The following is an 18851-nucleotide window of genomic DNA, read 5'->3' on the forward strand; positions in this document are numbered from 1 at the left end:
AGCCAAATTAGTTTTTATGGTGGATATTGCAATTCTTTTTTTTTTTAAAGCTTCAATAAAAAGGGCAAATGGTAGTTATTTTCAATAATAAAATTTACTGTATTTACAACGATACTTTATCGGTACAACGTCATCCAAACTGAAGTGATTGTTTCATCAAACCTTTAGCGAGAACAAAGGCTGCTGCATCTATTTCATAGTCCTTGATCAAAGTTCCTTCAGCAGAATGCACACTGGTCTTGAGGTCTGCCCAGCCAGTGGTAAGTAGTCGGACCCTTGTAAGGTTTCTTCAGAGCAATGGTGCCTCTTTCTTCGTGGGTGGGGCCAGTGTATTCATCACTGAAGTCTAATTTGAAGCTGCGCTCCTCAGTGAAACAGAATGTTTTTGTACTTAGTGTTGGGAATCTGATTGCGGCTTTTGAGCCTCCTTACTGCCTCCCTCATGTGTTTGGGCTGAAGAGGTGGCGTGTCTCCCCACTTCTCACAAACATCCAATGCTGTGAAAACCCAAAATATTTCATATGACTTATTTACATGTCAGTCTACCCAAGTGTGGTATAGATATCTTACCTTCCTCAACTATTTCCCCAGCAAAGACTTTGGAGATACCAGACATGGCAATGACCACGTTCTGGGACACTGAGGATCCCGTTATGGACTGGATCAGCTAGAAAACAAAGCACACATCAAGGTGATTCTTTGTCACCTTATTGTAAAATTATTAAAATTATTATTTATAACCCCTTCAAATAAGACAAGCTCCCTGCAGGCATAAATGCTTTGTGTTCAACTCAGACGAACCAGACTATAAAGTATGTCAATTTGTGGGTAACAGAGATAAGATCATTATTTCACTATATACTTTTCGAGGTAGTTTGGTAGTGTCCCATAACATTTTTCTGATAGTAAAAATGATGTGCCTTTGCTCAATAAAGCTTTGGAAACACTGCAATCATCAAAACTTCATACCCTCTTAATAGCAGCCTTAGGGAAAGCTGAACGCCTGTACATTTCATAACGATTCAGTTGGTCTTCAGAGAAAGATGACACCAAAACCCTTCAAAAACACAGGAAGAAATGTGTTCATGGGAATAAAACGAATCAAGCTTGTGTTTGGTTGGAAATATCTTACTGCATCTTTTGTATTTCATCCTCATCAACCTTTTGCCGCTTCTCCTTTTTCTTTTCTGATTCCACCTTCAGTCTTTTCGACGCAGGCTGACCCGAAGACCCTTCTTCTTCATCCTCTGCTGCTGCCGGTTCCTTTAGAGACAAAAGAAAAACAGTGGCCAAGAATTAGTAGCCAGTCAGCTAAGTATGTCGACCTAAACTTTACATTTGCATCATCCTGTTTGTGCTGGTCTTGTGGGGAAGACTCTTTTGGTTCGTCTGTAGTCTTTTCAGGTGCAGGAGACGGTGTGTCCTCGGTCACCTTGGCGTTAGGCTTCTCATCTTGGCCGGCTGCTGAGTTCTCAAATGTGCCCTCAGTTTTGATCCGCGCAGGATCAGCCATTATCACTCAATCACGACGACAACGTCAGATGCTGCAGGATCAATAAGACTCTGACTCTTAAGCCTTGTTTATCGACACACAATAGTATTCGTAATAGTGCTAAAAATGCGTAAGAATCGTTTTATTATTATTTTTTTAATGCATGCAGTATTTGTTTAACTTTACTTAAATGCATGCGATGCTTGTTGGCTAGCTAAATAAACATTAAGAAAAAAATCCTTACCTTTAATGTTGTCAGGCGTCAACCTAACTTCAGGGAGCCTAACGAAGGTAAGCTAACACAAACGATCGTTTTGATGGGTAACTATTAAATAAACGCGGCCGATTTATCTTCAAATTATGCTATGTATCCAAAGAGTCGGGTAGCACTGTAGTACGCTACGTCACTTCCGGTTCCTGGCTGTTCAACCTTTATTAACAAATAGCTTACAAAACAGACTGCATTTCGTCAAACCTTTATTGATAAAGACCTAACTTTTAGAACTGACAGTTGTTTAAAATGGTCATTAGCGCACCATTTTCTGCCTTTTGAAGTTTGCTTTTAAAAATTTGACAGGATCATGTAAGAAATAAAAATAATAAAATCCTGTTGTAAAATTAATCGATTGCCATACACTTCGTGCGTGTTAATTAAACACGGCAAAAGACAAAAACCGAGCACCACTGCGCACGCCGTGATTATTGCTTTCAAGAGCAAACGTTATACAGATAAGCAAAAAGGTGTATTTCACCCTTTTTCTTTTATTGACTACAACTAAGGATTAAACGTCACATTGTTATTGTTCACTGCCGTCACCTGATGAGCTATTGTGAAATGTTGCCGTCCACACCCACCGAGACAACTTGACAGGTTACGCATACAAATAAAGAGAAAAGCGAAAGGTGTTCAGGGATGACGCCGAGATCCGCCACACTCTCTATTTTTCACTGATCACCAAAATACGGAAAATTAGTGGACACTGGACAGTTCACTTGGAAGGGACGCAGCCTGTCTCTGTGCCCGCTTGCGTATGTGCCATCACCTTGCTGGCATCTCCAATATCGAGCCGTTCGGGGAAGGGTGTGTGTCATGTCCGGGTCCGTGCGTGTGATTGCCTGCGGGGGGCTCGGCTTGGAGATGCAGCAAGAGGGAGCAGTTTCGAGGAAGTGACGGACGCCTCTCAGGGGACTGGCCAGAGGAAGTTTGCTCCATGGTGGTGCCGTGCGCCGCAGCGAAACTTTCCCCCCTTTTTAGGCGCCAGCGACGCCGTGGAGCGGGTGGACGCGTAGAAAAAGCGGCGGAGGCAGCTTTTTGTTTCCGCACAATTGAGGAATACTAACTTGGGATCGGGAGAGGAAGGAGGGGTGCCGCGGAGGAATCTCACAAGCCCGTCCTTCTCCTTTGGTTTTTAACGCATCCACAATGGGGAAGGAGCAGGAGCTCCTAGAAGCGGCGCGCACGGGAAACCTAGCCGCGGTGGAGAAGCTTTTATCCGGGAAACGACCATCGACTGGCACTGGCAGCGGGTCGTACGGAACCGGTGGAAGTGGCAACAGCGGCGGCCACGCTGCCTCCTCGCATACGCTCTCCAGTCTGCTCAGGTAGGCTCTATTGGAGGGAAGGAGACGCTGAGTAATTCCATTCCGTTTTGCAATATTTCTCTGTCAAATAATAGCCCTGTCTGTTCTGTTTTATTATGTTGACTAATCAAATCTGCAAACTCCTATGAGTATGTTTAGGTGATGGAGCAAACATGATGTCAAAGCCAGCCGAGTGTATGCATGCATGCATGCTTCTTTGTTAGCGCCAAGCCAGTTATACTGTAATGTGCACAAACCACTGGCAGGCTATCATGCAGCTACATTTGCAAGCAACTTTGCTTGTGATTTGGGGCTATACAAATAAACTTGACTTGACTTGACTTGACTACATATCTATTATAAATGAGTACAAGTAGTTAAAAAAAAAAAGATGAAAATAAAGTAAAAAAAGAAAGTCTGCACTCTCACTGGTGAAAGTGTAGTAATCAAAGCAGCCCAACTTTCATCTAAACAAAAGTCAAATGTGTGAGGAAAACTGATGTGTATAGTGCGTGTGGGTTGACTGACTTCAGCTGCTTGTTGCAGAGGTCGCAAGAAAGGGGGAAGTCCTTAGTGAGGTAAACGGTTGATAAGGTTTTAGCCACCATCTTAAGGATTCTGTCTTCTAGCTGACTTTAATGATGCTTATTTCCATACAAACTATCAAGTCTGTACATGCCATCTGCAGTCTTACAATAAATGCTCAGTATTCAGCCCTAAAAGGATGATGTTGGTTGTGTGCCAGTATATCCATTTCAGTTATCATTTTGAGGTTGATTGTTTTGCGAAGATTGATTGATTGATTGATTGATTGATTGATTGGTTGATTGATTGAATATTTATTGATCCCCAGGGGTGGGGAAATTCAGGCCCCAGCAGCATTCATACCACAGAGTGGGTATACAAAAGACGCACAAATGGCATGAGCGCAACTCAACAGTCTCTCATAAGGCTGCCACACAACGGCGCCACAAAGAAAGCCAGAAAGTGCTCAAGATAAAAGCCATCAAAGCAAAACAAAGATAAAAGACAAAGGAAAAAAAGTAACTGTGGCCAACCAGCACCCCTCAATACAAGAGAACACCCCAAAACACACTAAATAGCCTCCACGGGGTCCATAGACAGGTGTAGGGGCAGTCCAGTTCAACGGCGCCCAATGGAGCGTGGTCGTGAATCGGTGAAAAACATCACAAAGCAGGCAAACGTGTGAGCAGCGTCCTGGGCACCCAGTCGGGTCCACGTGCAGATGGTCACCACGGGGCTAGCATGGCGAAAGTCGTTGGTTCCGACGAGCACGAGGGAGCAGACTCCCCACAGGGGCTGCGGCTGCAAGGCCAAGGCGAGGGACCCGGTCATCACTGCCCGGATAAGCAGGAAGCCGCCGTAGAGTTACGCCGGTCTCGACCGATGATCCCGGTCCCAGGAAGAAAAAAAAATAATACAAAATATCCGATCCGAAGAGCTACCGAGGTGCGGTAGAAGGCACCAGCATCGCCGAATGGACAAAAAGACAGAAAGAAAAAAGGAGAAAAGAAAGAAATAAAGAGGAAAAGAGAGAACACTGCTGGGAGGCAGCCACTTACGGCGCCATACCGGGAAAAAAAAATTACCTGAAATACTGGCGAGCCAGAACACCATGCACTATCTCCACTTGTTCTATATGTGTAAGTCTTTTATCCACAGTCTGCGTCATAGCTACGATTACTCAAAGTAATCGTAGCTATGACGCATCACCATCATCAAATGCGGATGAACTGTCAGTCAAAGCATCCTAGCCAACTTGCTCTAAGGTGTTACTGTAAAATCAGGAGTGATAAGTCGGTCTACCTCATGCGGGTCATGTAGCGCACTCAAATTTAATTACGGTAAAACCTAATCGGAAATCCAATTCAGAGTCATAGTTGTTGAGGCTGACTGCCTCACAAGGGTGGCTCGCCCACCTCCTCAGAGAGATGAATGGGAAACATTGTGAAATTAGTTCTTTCAGAAATGATTGTGTATTCCACAAATTAAGGATGTAATAGTGAAAGCAGATTAAGCCTACCCTAACCCTAAACACTACCTTTATTAACAGGCTAAATGGAATCATTAATATCATGTAACGCAGTCTGACGTTTGTTTTCATTAGCTTTTGGCGTTCTTGCTTTGGAATGGGGCGCATGTCAAGACCTGCAGTGTTGTCATAAGCATGCAGTTGTGAAGCTCGGCTGTGCGGAATGTCAGCTTTCCCAAAAGGCCTCACCCCAGTAGTTGCCATGGGACAGGCATGTAAATGATCCCCCGGCCCTAAACATTTGCGCCATTAAAATCACAACAAGACAGCCAGGGCATCTTCAAGCTGCAAGGTCACGGCGGCCTTTGAATTGCAGACACGTGGTGCAACCTATGTAATGCAGTCTAGACGCTAGCTAGTTAAGACTTAATCAGCTGCGCCTCTGCTGGTTGCAGGGAAGTAATCCGTGCCATTTACCCTCAATTTCTTCATGAAGCATTATTGACAATCAGTTCAACTTAATTAGCAGAATTCCAAGAATTAGGCTGTCACTATCGAATATTTCTAGATTCCACCGATTATTGCACAGAATAATTGAATAATCATCTACAATTATTATAGTGTAGTAATTTGTACGTCACAAAAAATAAATCGTCTTTCATAAAAGACTAGGTAAATCAAATAATCGATACTTTGGAGAGGATTTTTTTTTTGGTCCACTTTCTGCAAATGTAAGCAGTGGCTGTGGGTGAACTGAAGGTAATAAAAAGTACCTGGCAAAAAAAAAAAGAAGCAAACAATCTGCCTATTGAGAGGGAAATTAACCGAGGAATGCTGGGAGATCTGGACGGACACCCTGAGAGCTTAGCCAGATGAGGGCTTGTCTCGTAGCTTCACAGCCACATCCTTTGTCCAGCTGACAAAGCCTTGCAGGATAGCTTTTCATATTCATACAAGACCATTTGGGGGGGGGGGGGGTTCTCGCCTGTTTTGGTCTCATAAAGAAAATTGAGCTGTAATCTGGCTCGAGCTAGACCACCTATTTAGGGCGCCCTCCTCATTAGACCAAAAGAAATCTGCAGTATTTTGTGATAGAATACGCTGAAAAAGGTTCTTTGGATCCGTCCAGTTTATTGTCTTGCCACTTTTCGTAAGAACTCGGCTTGAATTTTAATTTTGCCTGGGCTCTGCTCCAGATGCTTCCATCCCATTACGTCCACTATTTCTGGCTCATCCTAATCAGACTGAAGCTGTCAGACTGGAGTCACCTTTAAAAAAAAAAAGAAATGTGCTGGGAAAAAAAACATTAACATCGAAGTTGCTCTCTTAAAATCAGTGTATGTGAACGAAGTGTTTCAATCCTGCAAAAATTGAGTTCCAAGTTATGCTACCGTACTGCACTGCGCTGACCATTCTAATGTGAGTGGCAGGCTTGCTAGTCACATTGCATCAATTGTAACCTCGGAACCTAGAGAAACTCTATCTGGTTCAACCGAGCCGGCAGCGTGGGTAGCTGGGAAAGTTTACACTGCCATGTTAGCATTCCAGGAGCATCTGAATTTGCGACACGCTGTTCTGCGTGTGACGTTTACGGTGTTACGCGTGTTTGACAACAAGACACCTCGTAACAGTGATGAGTTCCTCGTATGTGTGAAGGGAGAGTTGAAAGTGGTCTTGCACGTGGATGCTGAAAACTTTCGAAGACAAATATTGCACAGTCAAAACGCTGATGGGAAAAAACACATTTTTCTACACGGCTCTTTATGGATTGTTTATGAATATACTACATTCGTATCACAACGCAGAATGTCCATTCCAGATAAACATTAATATCTTGGATGGATCTGTCCTGACCTAGATTGTCGCTCGTGTGATGTGTGATGAATGAAATGGTACAAAACAGACTCGGGTAATCCCATGTGTGCGTGTTAATATAAACTTGAGTTCACTCCCCCATTGAAAATCTTGGAAAAACAAATAGATGAAAGAGAAAGATAAGAACTCTGACAGTTGTGTTTTTTTTGTGGAAAACATTTATGAGATATGGGGCTCCCACTGTTTGGACATGTGCAGGCCCATTAGTGGCCCAGACGTTTGTTCTGTGTGGTCCCGTGCATGGCGTCTCCCACCATCTCCCAGTCTTCCCTTCTCAGCAGTGTTTCTGCTCACCTGCTGGGTGCACAGCCGCACCCCTCTCCATATCCTGACTACGAACATCTGACACTCACTTTAGTTGAAGCTTACGACACTTGGTTTGCAGGAAGCAAATAAAGTTTTTTGCAATTTTGCAATAAGTTAGATAAAACCTTTCTGGAATGAGGTTGACTAATACGTATATATACACAAATAGATTTTTTGGTTTAATTTTCATGAGTTGCAAGTACCAAGACTGAACCACACTGTCATTAAGCAAAACACTTGATAGATGTTGGTGGTAGAGTCACAAGTTCACTGTTTGGAAAAATGCCAGCGAGAAAATGGGCTGTGATTTAATGTGTGTGTGTGTGTGTGTGTGTGTGTTTTATAGCTTGCCATCCTTCTTTTCTACAAGTCATCTCCGCCCGTTGCCAACTTTGCTTTTCATGCCCATCTTTTTGGTTCTGCTGTAGGCCTTTTGACATCTCCCTTCTCAGTCTGGGGGCATCCGTAGTTAATCCACATGTCACCTCCTCCTCCTCCTCCTCCTCTCTGTGAAATGCAATACCGCACTTGATGTGTTCATGAGCCCCTCTGTAGACTTTTATTGGCTGGGGTCACAATTGAACTTAGCTTTCATTTCAGTAACAGAGCGTTAGTCTCTCAGATCTCTTTTTAATGTTCAATTTAAGGACATCATCGCATGTCACGTGTGTTTTATAGCTTAGTGCTGTGTCATATGGAAAATCTTAAATCGTGACTTACCAAAGTAATCATTTTATGATCCGATAATGACATGAGGTTTGTTTTTACACTTAAAATAACTAATGGTGGCAATTGAACTTTTCTCCATATAGTAATCAAGATAAAGAAAATACATTAAAATTAATAAAAGTTTGCTAAAAATAAAACAAAATCCTGGCCAAATAAATGCCACCATTATTTAAAATATTTCTTAGTATAAATATAACCAACAAAGTGCAACAAACTAAAATAAATACATTAGTGATAAATTAAACCAGTATCAGGTTAGGTGTTTAGTTTTCATTTTCTTATTTTCAGAAAGTTATAAAGACTAAAATAATAATAGAAAAAATTCATCCTGGTGGTTTAAAAGACAATAAAAACTGAATTAGAGCTCTGAAGCAAGCATTTTCAGAATGACTATTATATTGAATAGAATGAGCAGGCATCCTGTTTTTTTCCCCTTTGCTATGTTACATTTTCATTTAGTCACTGTTTTGCAATCTGAGGTCATATGGCTTTCGAGAACATCGAAGTTTCAACTGTAACCAGGCAGACCATGAGATCACAAATTCCTCTTGTGGAGTAGTTTCCCCGACATATGTGTCGCAGACATCCCGAGGACTCATCTTTACTGCCATAGAATTATTGCACAATTTGCTCGCGAGCTAACTTCAAGTGTCGCTTCAGAGGAATCGCCCTGTTGTTGTTTTATCTGTTTCAACATGCATCCATGCGCGTTGCCTCTGTCTTCTGACTGATATTGTCAGACACTTAAGCAAGACTATAGTCTTAATGTTATGTTCTTCAGTGAATTTGTGGCAGATCTGACAATTTTGGCTATTGACTGATTTTATCTTGGTTTAAATTGTACTTTCATCCTGAGTTAGGATGGTACAGATTATAAATACAAACTTGCCAATCATATTGTCTGTCTAACATTGAAACGCAAACTGAGGATTTAAGAAGAACAGTGGGGATTTATGATTAATCCAACTGTACATATATGCAACATGTCAGCATTCGACTAGTATCAGTAGGCTAATGTATAGGAGTCGAGGGAAATATTATTATCTGTCGTCTCTTTAAAACCAAGCTTTGTACAGCACGGAATTACAGCAACCGAATCTCTTTCGACTTCTAGTTTCATCCCGTTGATATTCCCTCAGGGAAATTAAGGATTAATGTGGCCCCTTCAAAGAGGAATTCCTTCGTCGCTTCCCTTGAATGCCCACACCCACTCGTACGCTCGCGCTCCAATCCAAATTGTGTGCTCTGTCTTGCCCACCGCCCAGCTATTGGCCTTAAGCCCCGTCCCTGCGCTACGTTGGTTGTGAGCTCTAGTAAGAGGATGATGGTGGATTGTCCGGCACCACACTGATTTCTGGCCTTGAGTGCCAGCTCGCCAAAACTCTGAGAGGATGAGGTGTTGTGACTTTTACTACTGCCTGCTGTAAATGTAGTGTGTGTATCCATCCATCCATCCATCCATCCATCCATCCATCCATCCATCCATCCATCCATCCATCCATCCATCCATCCATCCATCCATCCATATATACACGTATACATATATATATAAAACAAAAAGATTTGATTAAACCTGGCTCTAAATCTTGTATGAGAGTCTTACGATTAAACTACATTGTAGAAACTATCAATATTCAAGAGTGTGACCATCAGTGCAATAAAGTCAAAGCCGTACTAATTGTGTGCCTGATGCCAGGCGGGACTTCTTGTTCCTCTCTGGTAATGCTTTCTGCACTCTGCCTGATTTCGTTAACTTCTCTCTGCGTTGCTGCTCTGTTCATGTTTGTTAATTTGTTTATGGTCTTTTTTCCCCCCCCTCCTGCTGTAAGCTGTTACATAATTCTTTTATCTAGGACAGAAAGCAAAAGTCGGGTTCTCTCTCCACTTGTGCTTGTGATGTGTTCACTGGCCACAGAAACGTGGCATTTGGTGTACATGCCATGTTGTGGTGGCCATTACGACTCCATCGCACGGTTTTCCACCTTACGCAAAATGACAAATAAATACCAGCACTATTAATGTCGTACCCTAAAATGTCATTGCTGCTTCTTAGAGGGACAAGAAGGAAGCATGATTGTAGCTTCCCTTCTTACTTCACAGAAGCTTATCAATGCCCGGCTTTTCCTTACACTCGAATAATTTATCCTTGCACATTGTTTTTTTTTTGTGTTTTTTTTAAGTGCATCCTCTTGGCTGCCTCTTGTGATAAATAAAACTTTAAAGACATGCTGAAGGGAATGAACTGTCTGTGACTTGGAGATGGTTTCATCCCTATGAATGAGTGTCAAGTTCATTGTTCCGTGGGCCGCAGATGTGCAGCGCTGACGATAAAATTATACACTGCTAAGAACTACTATGGGACATGTGGTGTGAATGTGAGTCTACTCTTTCTCTTGCCACGTGGATAGAGGGTTCTTCTGATGTCGAAACAAATATAACTTCGTGTCTAGCCATCCACCCATCCATCTATCTATCTTATTTTGTTTTAATTCACCCAGTCGATCATCCCTTGCAAATTCAAAGAACCAAATCACTGTTAGTTGAGTTAAGTGCATCTTCAAAGGTGGAGGAGAGCGAGATTGGAGTTTTCCAAACTTGTAGTCGTTGGGTAATTTATTACTCAGTGCTTTATCTGGGTGCTGCTCATGATCGAATACATAACAAAGGTCTTTTGTGCGTTGGTCTTAACTGGGAATAACAAAGATCCTGTAAACTAGATATGGTGAGCTAATTTTAGCTTCAGCAACCTGGTGATTTTCCTTCCTGGTTGGAAGCTGCAGACTGTCTCTACTGTCCTCATAAAGATCTTGCTAGAGAGGGAGCTTGCAATTTTCTCCCAACACGGGCGTTTTAGGTTTAAGCTTCGATTTCCCGTTTGTGGGATGATACACTAAAAGAACAAATCTCTCATCATTTCTATTTAATTTTGTTTTCAAAGTCAAAGTCAAAAGTCAAAGTCTGCTTTATTGTCAACATCTTCACATGCCGAGACACACAAAGACATCGAAATTACGTTTTCCCTATCCCACGGTGACAAGACATATTACACGATAGACACACAAGTAAACAACGCAGTATAAAAAACAAGAAGGCACAAACAATAAATAAGAGTAACAATAAATAATAAATAAATAGATAACACAACGAATAAAAGCCAGTGTGCATACAGACAGTAAAAGTACAGGACGCTACGCAGAACGGGGAAGCAAGTTCAGGATCCTGACTGCCTGGAGTATGAAGCTGTTTGAGAGTCTGGTGGTGCGGGAGCGCAGGCTTCTGTACCTCTTCCCAGAGGGCAGAAGCTCGAACAAAGAGTGAGCGGGGTGACTCACATCACTCACAATCGTGGTCGCCTTGCGGGTGAGATGGGAGGTGTAAATGTCCTTCAAGGAGGGGAGCGAAGCACCAATAATCTTACCAGCCGTGTTCACTATGCGCTGCAGGGCCTTCAAGTTGTAGTCAGTGCAGCCGCCACCCCAAACAGCAATACAGCTGGAGAGGACGCTCTCAATGGTGCCGCGGTAAAATGTAGTCAAACTTTGACTAAAGTTCTTCCCAAAACGCAGATACCCAAAACATCAATGTGATTTTTGATTAAAGGTACAATAGCTCTTCAATGATCAACAAATCAGCATAATGATTGTAACGTCGCTTCACAATAAAGAGGCAATTCAGCATTTTGTTAATTAATTATCACTCTTTTTTTTTTTTTTTTACCAGCATCTGGAGAGGTCCCAACGTGAATTGTGTGGACAGCACCGGATACAGTCCGCTCCATCACGCCGCCTTAAATGGACACAGGTAGTGGTTAAATGCCACATCTATATATCCTCCACATTACACGAGACCGCGAACCAGTCCCGATGGGACTATAAGGCTATCGATTACCTGTTTGTAAAGACTATTTATTATATTGCTCTTTAAAATCTGACCTGCCTCATCCCTTCTTTAACCGTCAGCGAAGTGGTGGAAATGCTCCTGCGAAACGAGGCCTTGACCAACATAGCCGACAACAAGGGTTGCTACCCTTTGCACCTGGCGGCGTGGAAGGGAGACGAGCGCATTGTCAGGTTGCTCATCCACCAAGGACCTTCCCATCCCAAACTCAACGAACAGGTTGGATTTACATTGTAATGGTGTGTGTTGATGTTATTATCGGAAGAGGTCAGCCATTAAATGTCTCAAGACTCTTTATAATTATAGGGCACACAAATTGAGTTGTCATATAACTGGATAAAGTTTACATATTAAAGATAAACAAATACCTTAATACATGTATGAGTCCACCAAACGAAGCTTTTTTTGTTGTTGTGAAGATGTAGGATTACACATTTTGAAAGGATGACAAGGAAGTGGCTGATAACAACAGAGGTCGGCTCAACATTCTGCTCACTTTCATACTCGCACTACGTCGGCCCTTTTGACTTATCCAATCACCAGTGAGGAGTCATCGTATAAATATTCATAGTCACAGCAAAAGTCAGATAATATGGAACTCATAACACAACACATACTAACTGCAGGGTTGCTGCACTATTTTTTTCCACATTCAAATGCATCTTGCGGGCCAGAGTAAATTATTTTGCAGGTTGGCTTTGGCCCACAAGCCATTGGTTTGATAACTCTGGGCCATTCGCTCTCCTACAAGCTTTTTGCCGAACTTAAGTCATTTCAATGGTCATCAACTGTTACCTCAGCATTGCACGTCTGGATGTTTCTAAGTATTTGACTTGTGTGCATTCTTCTCCCAGCATTATGACTCACACTTGATACTGATACTATGTGCTACAGGGAAGTTCTTTGGCACCCAGTTTGCGTGAGAAGTGCTTGTTTGTGCTAACAATTTTTAAGCCAGTCACAGTAGGCAGGCACACAGAAATGACCCACTCTGAGCTTTATATTGCAGCTATGGTCAAATATTCTTGGGGGGGGACAGATCATAATCTAATTCTCATTGTGGGCCATTTCTCTTAAACTAATCCTGACATCTAATTGGTCATTAACAATTGTGTTCACATATTTAGTTGTGATGATCATTCATGTGTATTCATTTCTTGTATCTGATTCAAATCCATCAGCTTATCTTCTTTTCCTCCCTCCCAGAGCTCTGTAGACCATAAAGAGTTCAAACGCTGTGGGCCCTTTGACCCTTATATTAATGCCAAGGTGTGTACACTGCGCTGCTGCAATGTTTTCCTTTGAGCGCTTCTCTGCTTTGCCGCTGTCGCTTCGCTGTGGGTTTGTCGCTGCTGCTGCTTGCAAGGCCGCTCCGCTGCTGAACCTCACGGATGCTTTTATGTAGCTCTTGTTGTACTACTAACGCGACATTGGAAATGTTATGGCTGGGCCACCAATGCACATACATTTATTATTAGCAATCAAGTATTAGATGTACATGTCAGCAGTTATGATGAACTGTAAGAGCTACTGTGTTCCTTATCCACGTTCATTAATATCTTCGTCATTTAAAGAGGGGCACCCATTACCTGCATCAATGTTTGAATTCAGTTGTTGACTCTGACTGTACCCCCCCATCCCCCCATTTCTCCTTTGTAGCAGTCCAAACATTTCAATCCCATCCTCCATAATTGTATTCATAGCAGGCATAGCTGGAAGCCCACCGAGGCCTGTGAATAAAGCCGCACACTATTTTTGAACATGGTCAACTAATCCTCTTAGTGTTTGGATGGCTAAGGATGACTTTCCGCTATAGCGCCACAAAGCCTCGCTGTATTGTCCAATTTATCGTTGCCTTGCTTTTCAGTTGTATCTGTTTGGGTTGTGGTTAGAAATGATGCCTAAGTAAGCGCATCGTGGCACTTTGATGAGGGCACTAGCTACTTTTGCGGCTAAATAATTGATTTATTGTTATGAATAAATAAATAAAATCGCGAACATACTTTGGTTGATGGTGTCATGTGTGTCAGTGAGCCATTCCAAGAGGAGGAGGAGGATGGGTTGTGTTCAGTGTCGCCATCGCTTTGCATCAACATCAAACGGAGATTTCCATGACACACTTGTCCGTGCGGAGTGTGCAAATGGCTGGATCGGCCCCGCCTCCTACTTGGTGCTCATAAGGTTGCTCAGGAGAGGATGAGGCAGGCGGTTGCCATGGTAACGTTGTTGTTGGCCATACAGTAGAGGCAAATGACCCACTAGAGAGGACAAGCAGGTGGAGGCTGGAACTTTCAAGAGGGAGTCTCGCTTCTTCTGTGGTCGACCTCAGGCATTGGAAAACCTTCCAATCTGGAGTTGTCATCTTGGATCAAGAGGCCCAAATACCTGAATGCTGGATTTGCACTGTACTTTGTCAGAAGAATTTGTATCTAAAAAGGGTCCAGTGGTTTGGCACTGCCTTTAGAGCCTCTTAATCATTATTATTCGGTCATTTCTATAGTGCATTATCTTTTGTATTCAATCCATATCGCTTTCAGTTTTCAGTTTATTTTTTCCATCACAATTTTTTTTTTTGTGCAAATGGCAATTTTTTTGCAAATCTTATTTTTTGCAAATAAACTTGATCAACAGAGGATATTTAGTGAAATGCATTTAAAGGTGCTCCGAAATACAGTCGTCATCATCGTTTCAATAATACTATGGCCATTGGTCTGCTCAGGCTCGCCACTGTACCTCTCACGCAGGCTTCATATCGCTATGTAGGTCACTTGTCTAATTAAATATATGTTTCGATGAATTCCTCCAACCATGCGTGCATATCTGAGCACACCACATTTGTAAAACCGGCTCTACTAGTGTTGCACCAAGTACCGGTTACCAATACCGAAACAAAAACACGTATGGTATCACAGTCAAACATTTTGGTATCGTGAAAACACCAACTTCTCATAATAATCCACTGCTCTTATTTTCAAGGGATGTGGTGCCTCTTGCATGTTTGTAATTTGAAATGCTTTCATGTCAGTTGTGTATTGGGCCCATCCCAATAAATCCTTATGGAACCGAAGCTAATCTTTCATGCAAAAGGGAGTTAAAGTCCAGTGCAGAGAATCATAGTTTGTGGCAGGAAGTCAGTGAGATTCACCTCGTCCCCAACCCTGCAAGGCCTATTTACTCTGGAATGTGTGACGGTGTCCAAAAAAACAAAAAAAAAACTATCATTACAGTTCCCGCTCATAGATGAGCAACGCTATCATCAGAAGTGATGAAAACTAGTTTCCCAGAACCCATTTTTGTCTCACTTCCAAATCTATTGAATGTCTTTAAAACCTGCTGTGGATGAATCTCCTGTTCATACGAGCGAGTGTATTATTCGATTGTGACCACAGGCAGATGAGACGCTGGCACACGCAGCCTCTTGGTGCTCAAGCAGCAACAGCTGCTCCAGCCCACGCCTCCTCGGCCACCGCCGGGGGTCCATGGTGACGTAACCTCCCTGTGCCGCCAGCCAGCTCGGTCACGTGACAGAGGTCGCTCGTCAGACCGCGTTATCGTCTCTGGGGCCTGTTTGCTTCTCTCTGTCACTAAGACTTCTCGATGGAGAAAAATAATAATAATTCAAGCCTAGCACAGTTATCGGTGTTGTGGCCATTTTGACAGCCTTCTTGCGTGGAAAAAATATTTATTTCCCGAGGACATGGCACATTGTTTCAGGTGTGACAATTCGGGTTGCTTATAGAATATAAATATATGGCAACAGCCACCGGTTTCATTTCCTACATCGTTCTAAGAAAAATCACAGTGTCACATCTCTGGTAAGCTATTCCTAGAACAACCCACGCAGACTACTCATGCGGTCCATGGGGGCTACCAGGTGACCGCGAGGAACATGTTTGTGACCCCTGGTCCAACTTAATGCAGAATCACTTGTCTGTGGGTGGTTAATATGTGCAAGAATAAATGAGATGGCCCCTGAGGCAGCAAACCTTTATATTTGAGGAAGTGAATCATGCTGATGTAATCATGGCATGTATGTTTGCACGCTCAAGTCATCTGCATCCACTTGAGTTTATCCTACTAATAAGCAAATGCTTAACGGTGCATCACAGATGAAAGTCAGCACGCTCCTCTTAGGCGACGTCCCGCCTTTTCGCCGCTTGCACGTGACTTTGTGCTGTGTCAAGACAGCGAAACAAAGCAAATGAGATCCAGTCCTGCTTAATTGTGTTTCTCTCAAGTGTGGACAGTGCCTTTGTGATGATGACAGGGGTTATTTGTTTTTAAGCTTCACCCCTTGCTTCTTGTCCAAGTAGTCACCGGCTTTGCTGGCATCTCTCCTCACCCCAGGAACCCAGAACTACCTGCTGATCCCATCTGTGGATGTCAAACGGTCTCCTGAGGCCACACAGCACGTAACTTGGCACCGTGTGTTGTCGTGTGTGTGTCGTAATAAGTGGGGGAGGTTTAGGGGCTTATCTGTTGAATGACTGGCCAGTGGCCACACAACTCTGTGGTCTTATCTGACACACCCATTTCGACACTCTGACTGCAGCAAAAAGCCTTCCGGGTATCATGTTTGCAATCGTGGGTCAACATCACCGTTTTTTGTTGGATTTGTTGTAGTAGATACCATGTGGAATGTTCACAATGTGTCTTTTTTTTAATTTTATGTCATTGACTATCACTACAGAATGTGAGTGCAGCACTCTCATTTTAGTTCCTGTACCGTCAGCTCTGCAAACTCTGCCTCCTGCTGGCTGCGATTGTTACAAGTAACCTCAATCTGTGCAGATTTCGTTGCAGCGTTGAGTCAGTTCATGCAGTGAGTTTATATAACAACCAAATAATTAATTACTGCTGAGTCTATTTCATCAGTTCGGAGCGCGGAGCCACGATTACTTACTGCTTCATGGGATTAAGCGTGAATATAATGTTTAATTTGATGGTTAAAAATCCAAGTCTTCCAATTCCCCACCTGCCTTGGTGCCTCTGTCTCCGTCAACGCCTTTTTGGCTGTGGCAATCCCTTTTGCCGCACTAATCATCCTCCTCCATTCTTTTCCTTCTAAATGGCATTTTATTGGTGGTCGGGGCATTTATTTTATCTAGTCCAATTGGTGCCAATCATTTTTGTTTCATGTTCTCTTTCCCCTAATATAGTTTTGTCCAATTTGCGCGTGTGTTGCCACTTTTACGTCCATTTGTCTACCCCTCGACAGAACAATGACAACGAGACCCCGCTGCACTGCGCCGCCCAGTACGGGCACTCGCAGGTAGTGCAGTTGCTGCTGGAAGAGCTGACGGACCCAACCATGAGGAACAACAAATTTGAGACTCCCCTAGATTTGGCTGCGCTGTACGGCCGGCTCGAGGTCGTCAAGCTGCTGCTCAGCGCTCACCCCAACTTACTTAGCTGCAACACTAAGAAGCACACGCCGCTGCACTTAGCCTCCCGTAACGGACATCTGTCTGTGGTGGAGGTGCTGCTTGACGCTGGCATGGACATTAACTATGAGGTGTGTTTTTGTTCATTCTTAATTTTCCATTTAACCGAGTTTAGATATACAGTCACCATTATTTTTTTTATTCCCACTTGGCTCTAATGTGTTTTCTATCACAACTTTCAATATTACCTAATATGCAAACCCAGAATAGTCTTGCAGCATTTCCCGTGGCTTGTGCTACTTCTCCCTAAAACTTTGCAATATGAAGTTCTTGAGCACTGCAAAGGAAGACACAAATTATACTAATCAAACCACGTGACAATGATTTAAAGAAAAAAAGCTGGATCATGAAACGCCACGAGCGGAAGGGACATCTGTAGCTTGGTCTGTTCAAAACCATCCATCTGTTTTGTCTTTTCTTCTTCCCTCCTTTCGTTCTAAATCAAGACTTGTCTCATGACTTCAGGCCGTGCATCCCGCTGCTTGTAATTAGCATGATCCTGTGAACGCGGAAAATGAACTGCTATTAGAGGTGCTTACTCGGTGCTACTGCCAAGTAAATATATTACATAGGATGCTCATTCTTGCCCCAAAATATTTGAATGTAAGGATGTAGAAAATAAAAAGGCCCGATCTGCACCACAGGTGACGAATAAAAACATGAGCGCAATCAAGTTTTAAATTAGTGTGCCACAAAAAAGAATTGATCATTCTTGCACATTTTTTTTGCATGAACTTGCTTGCTTTTTTTGAGAGTGAAGAACAAACTTCCTTTGTGGCTTGGTGATTATAAATAGCAATAATTGAGGAACTAAAAGTCAAAACCTCACAAGTAATCTAAGGAATAGTGTTCTAACACAATTTTCAATTTCCCTTTTTTTACTTTCTTTTTCACTATTGCTCACACTTTCTTTTCTGATCAGACGGAGAAAGGCAGTGCGCTCCATGAAGCGGCCTTATTTGGGAAGATAGATGTGGTACAGAAACTTCTCAGTGCAGGTCAGACGTCAAATCTAATCCCTCCTATTGCCTTGACGAATTGAATAAAGAGGCTACGTGCTAGCATAACTCTTCCGTGTGATGACTCTTAGGTGTCGATGTGAACATTCTGGACCAGAAGGGCTTGACAGCGCTGGACACTGTCAAAGACATGCCCTCTCAGAAGAGCAGAGCAATAGCTGGGCTTATCCAAGGTAGGAGCCTTCAGCCCGGAGAAAAAAAAAAAAAAAGCATAGAAATTACATCGGAAGTCCCCTCTTGTCGTGATTTAGTGATTAAATCGCATGTTTGTCTGCTCCAGGGCTTATGAGCGGAAAGCCTCCTGACATCGACCTTCCCCCTCCACCAATCCCACAATACCCGGAGAGCCCTCGAAACAATGGTATGGTTTGCCAGATAATGGAATAAAATATTGCAGCAGCCCATTCTACTACAACTATAAAAAAAAAGAAGTGTTGCTTTTTTTTATATGTCATGTTGTTGACAACCTGCTCATAGTTAAAACTGAATTGAGGCTTGATGAACACACATTATGA

At 42.9% G+C, this 18851-nt stretch overlaps 2 protein-coding genes across 7 annotated transcripts in view; one reads left to right on the top strand and one right to left on the bottom strand.

Moving 5' to 3' along the window:
- Positions 1–75: 75 nt before the first annotated feature.
- On the bottom strand, positions 76–2248 carry taf11 (TAF11 RNA polymerase II, TATA box binding protein (TBP)-associated factor). 2 transcript variants are annotated; one of them, XM_061268501.1, is made up of 6 exons: positions 1737–2248; positions 1433–1544; positions 1133–1263; positions 970–1057; positions 571–667; positions 76–497 (listed from the first exon to the last, which is right to left on the bottom strand). In XM_061268501.1, the coding sequence occupies exons 2-6, from the start codon at positions 1511–1513 to the stop codon at positions 367–369; spliced, it is 528 nt and encodes a 175-aa protein (XP_061124485.1). In that variant the 5' UTR covers positions 1514–1544; positions 1737–2248; the 3' UTR covers positions 76–366. The 2 variants fall into 2 exon arrangements, with proteins under 2 accessions (XP_061124485.1, XP_061124480.1); XM_061268496.1 differs by having other exon boundaries at positions 1337–1544.
- A 128-nt stretch (positions 2249–2376) lies between these two features.
- LOC133145190 (ankyrin repeat and SAM domain-containing protein 1A-like) overlaps positions 2377–18851 on the top strand; it is a 36251-nt gene continuing 19776 nt past the window's right edge. For 3 of the 5 annotated variants that reach the window (XM_061268396.1, XM_061268405.1, XM_061268426.1), the window contains exons 1-8: positions 2377–3094; positions 11697–11777; positions 11936–12092; positions 13080–13142; positions 17092–17388; positions 18240–18315; positions 18408–18509; positions 18617–18697. In XM_061268396.1, the coding sequence (XP_061124380.1) occupies positions 2916–3094; positions 11697–11777; positions 11936–12092; positions 13080–13142; positions 17092–17388; positions 18240–18315; positions 18408–18509; positions 18617–18697 (1036 nt within the window). In that variant the 5' untranslated portion in view covers positions 2377–2915. The remainder of the gene's footprint in view (positions 3095–11696; positions 11778–11935; positions 12093–13079; positions 13143–17091; positions 17389–18239; positions 18316–18407; positions 18510–18616; positions 18698–18851) is intronic. The other 2 variants (XM_061268416.1, XM_061268435.1) reach the window with 2 other exon arrangements.

This window comes from Syngnathus typhle, linkage group LG2 (assembly GCF_033458585.1).
Source record: "Syngnathus typhle isolate RoL2023-S1 ecotype Sweden linkage group LG2, RoL_Styp_1.0, whole genome shotgun sequence".
NCBI classification, from domain to species: Eukaryota; Metazoa; Chordata; class Actinopteri; order Syngnathiformes; family Syngnathidae; genus Syngnathus; species Syngnathus typhle.

Bases quoted from the DNA above. Each gene is read 5' to 3' on its own strand.
- taf11 (XM_061268496.1), bottom strand. From the start codon at position 1,513: ATGGCTGATCCTGCGCGGATCAAAACTGAGGGCACATTTGAGAACTCA. The intron at 1,058-1,132 runs GTAAGATATTTC...GTGTTTTTGAAG, and splicing joins GATGAAATACAAAAGATGCA to GGTTTTGGTGTCATCTTTCT. The intron at 498-570 runs GTAAGATATCTA...GGGTTTTCACAG, and splicing joins TGGGGAAATAGTTGAGGAAG to CATTGGATGTTTGTGAGAAG.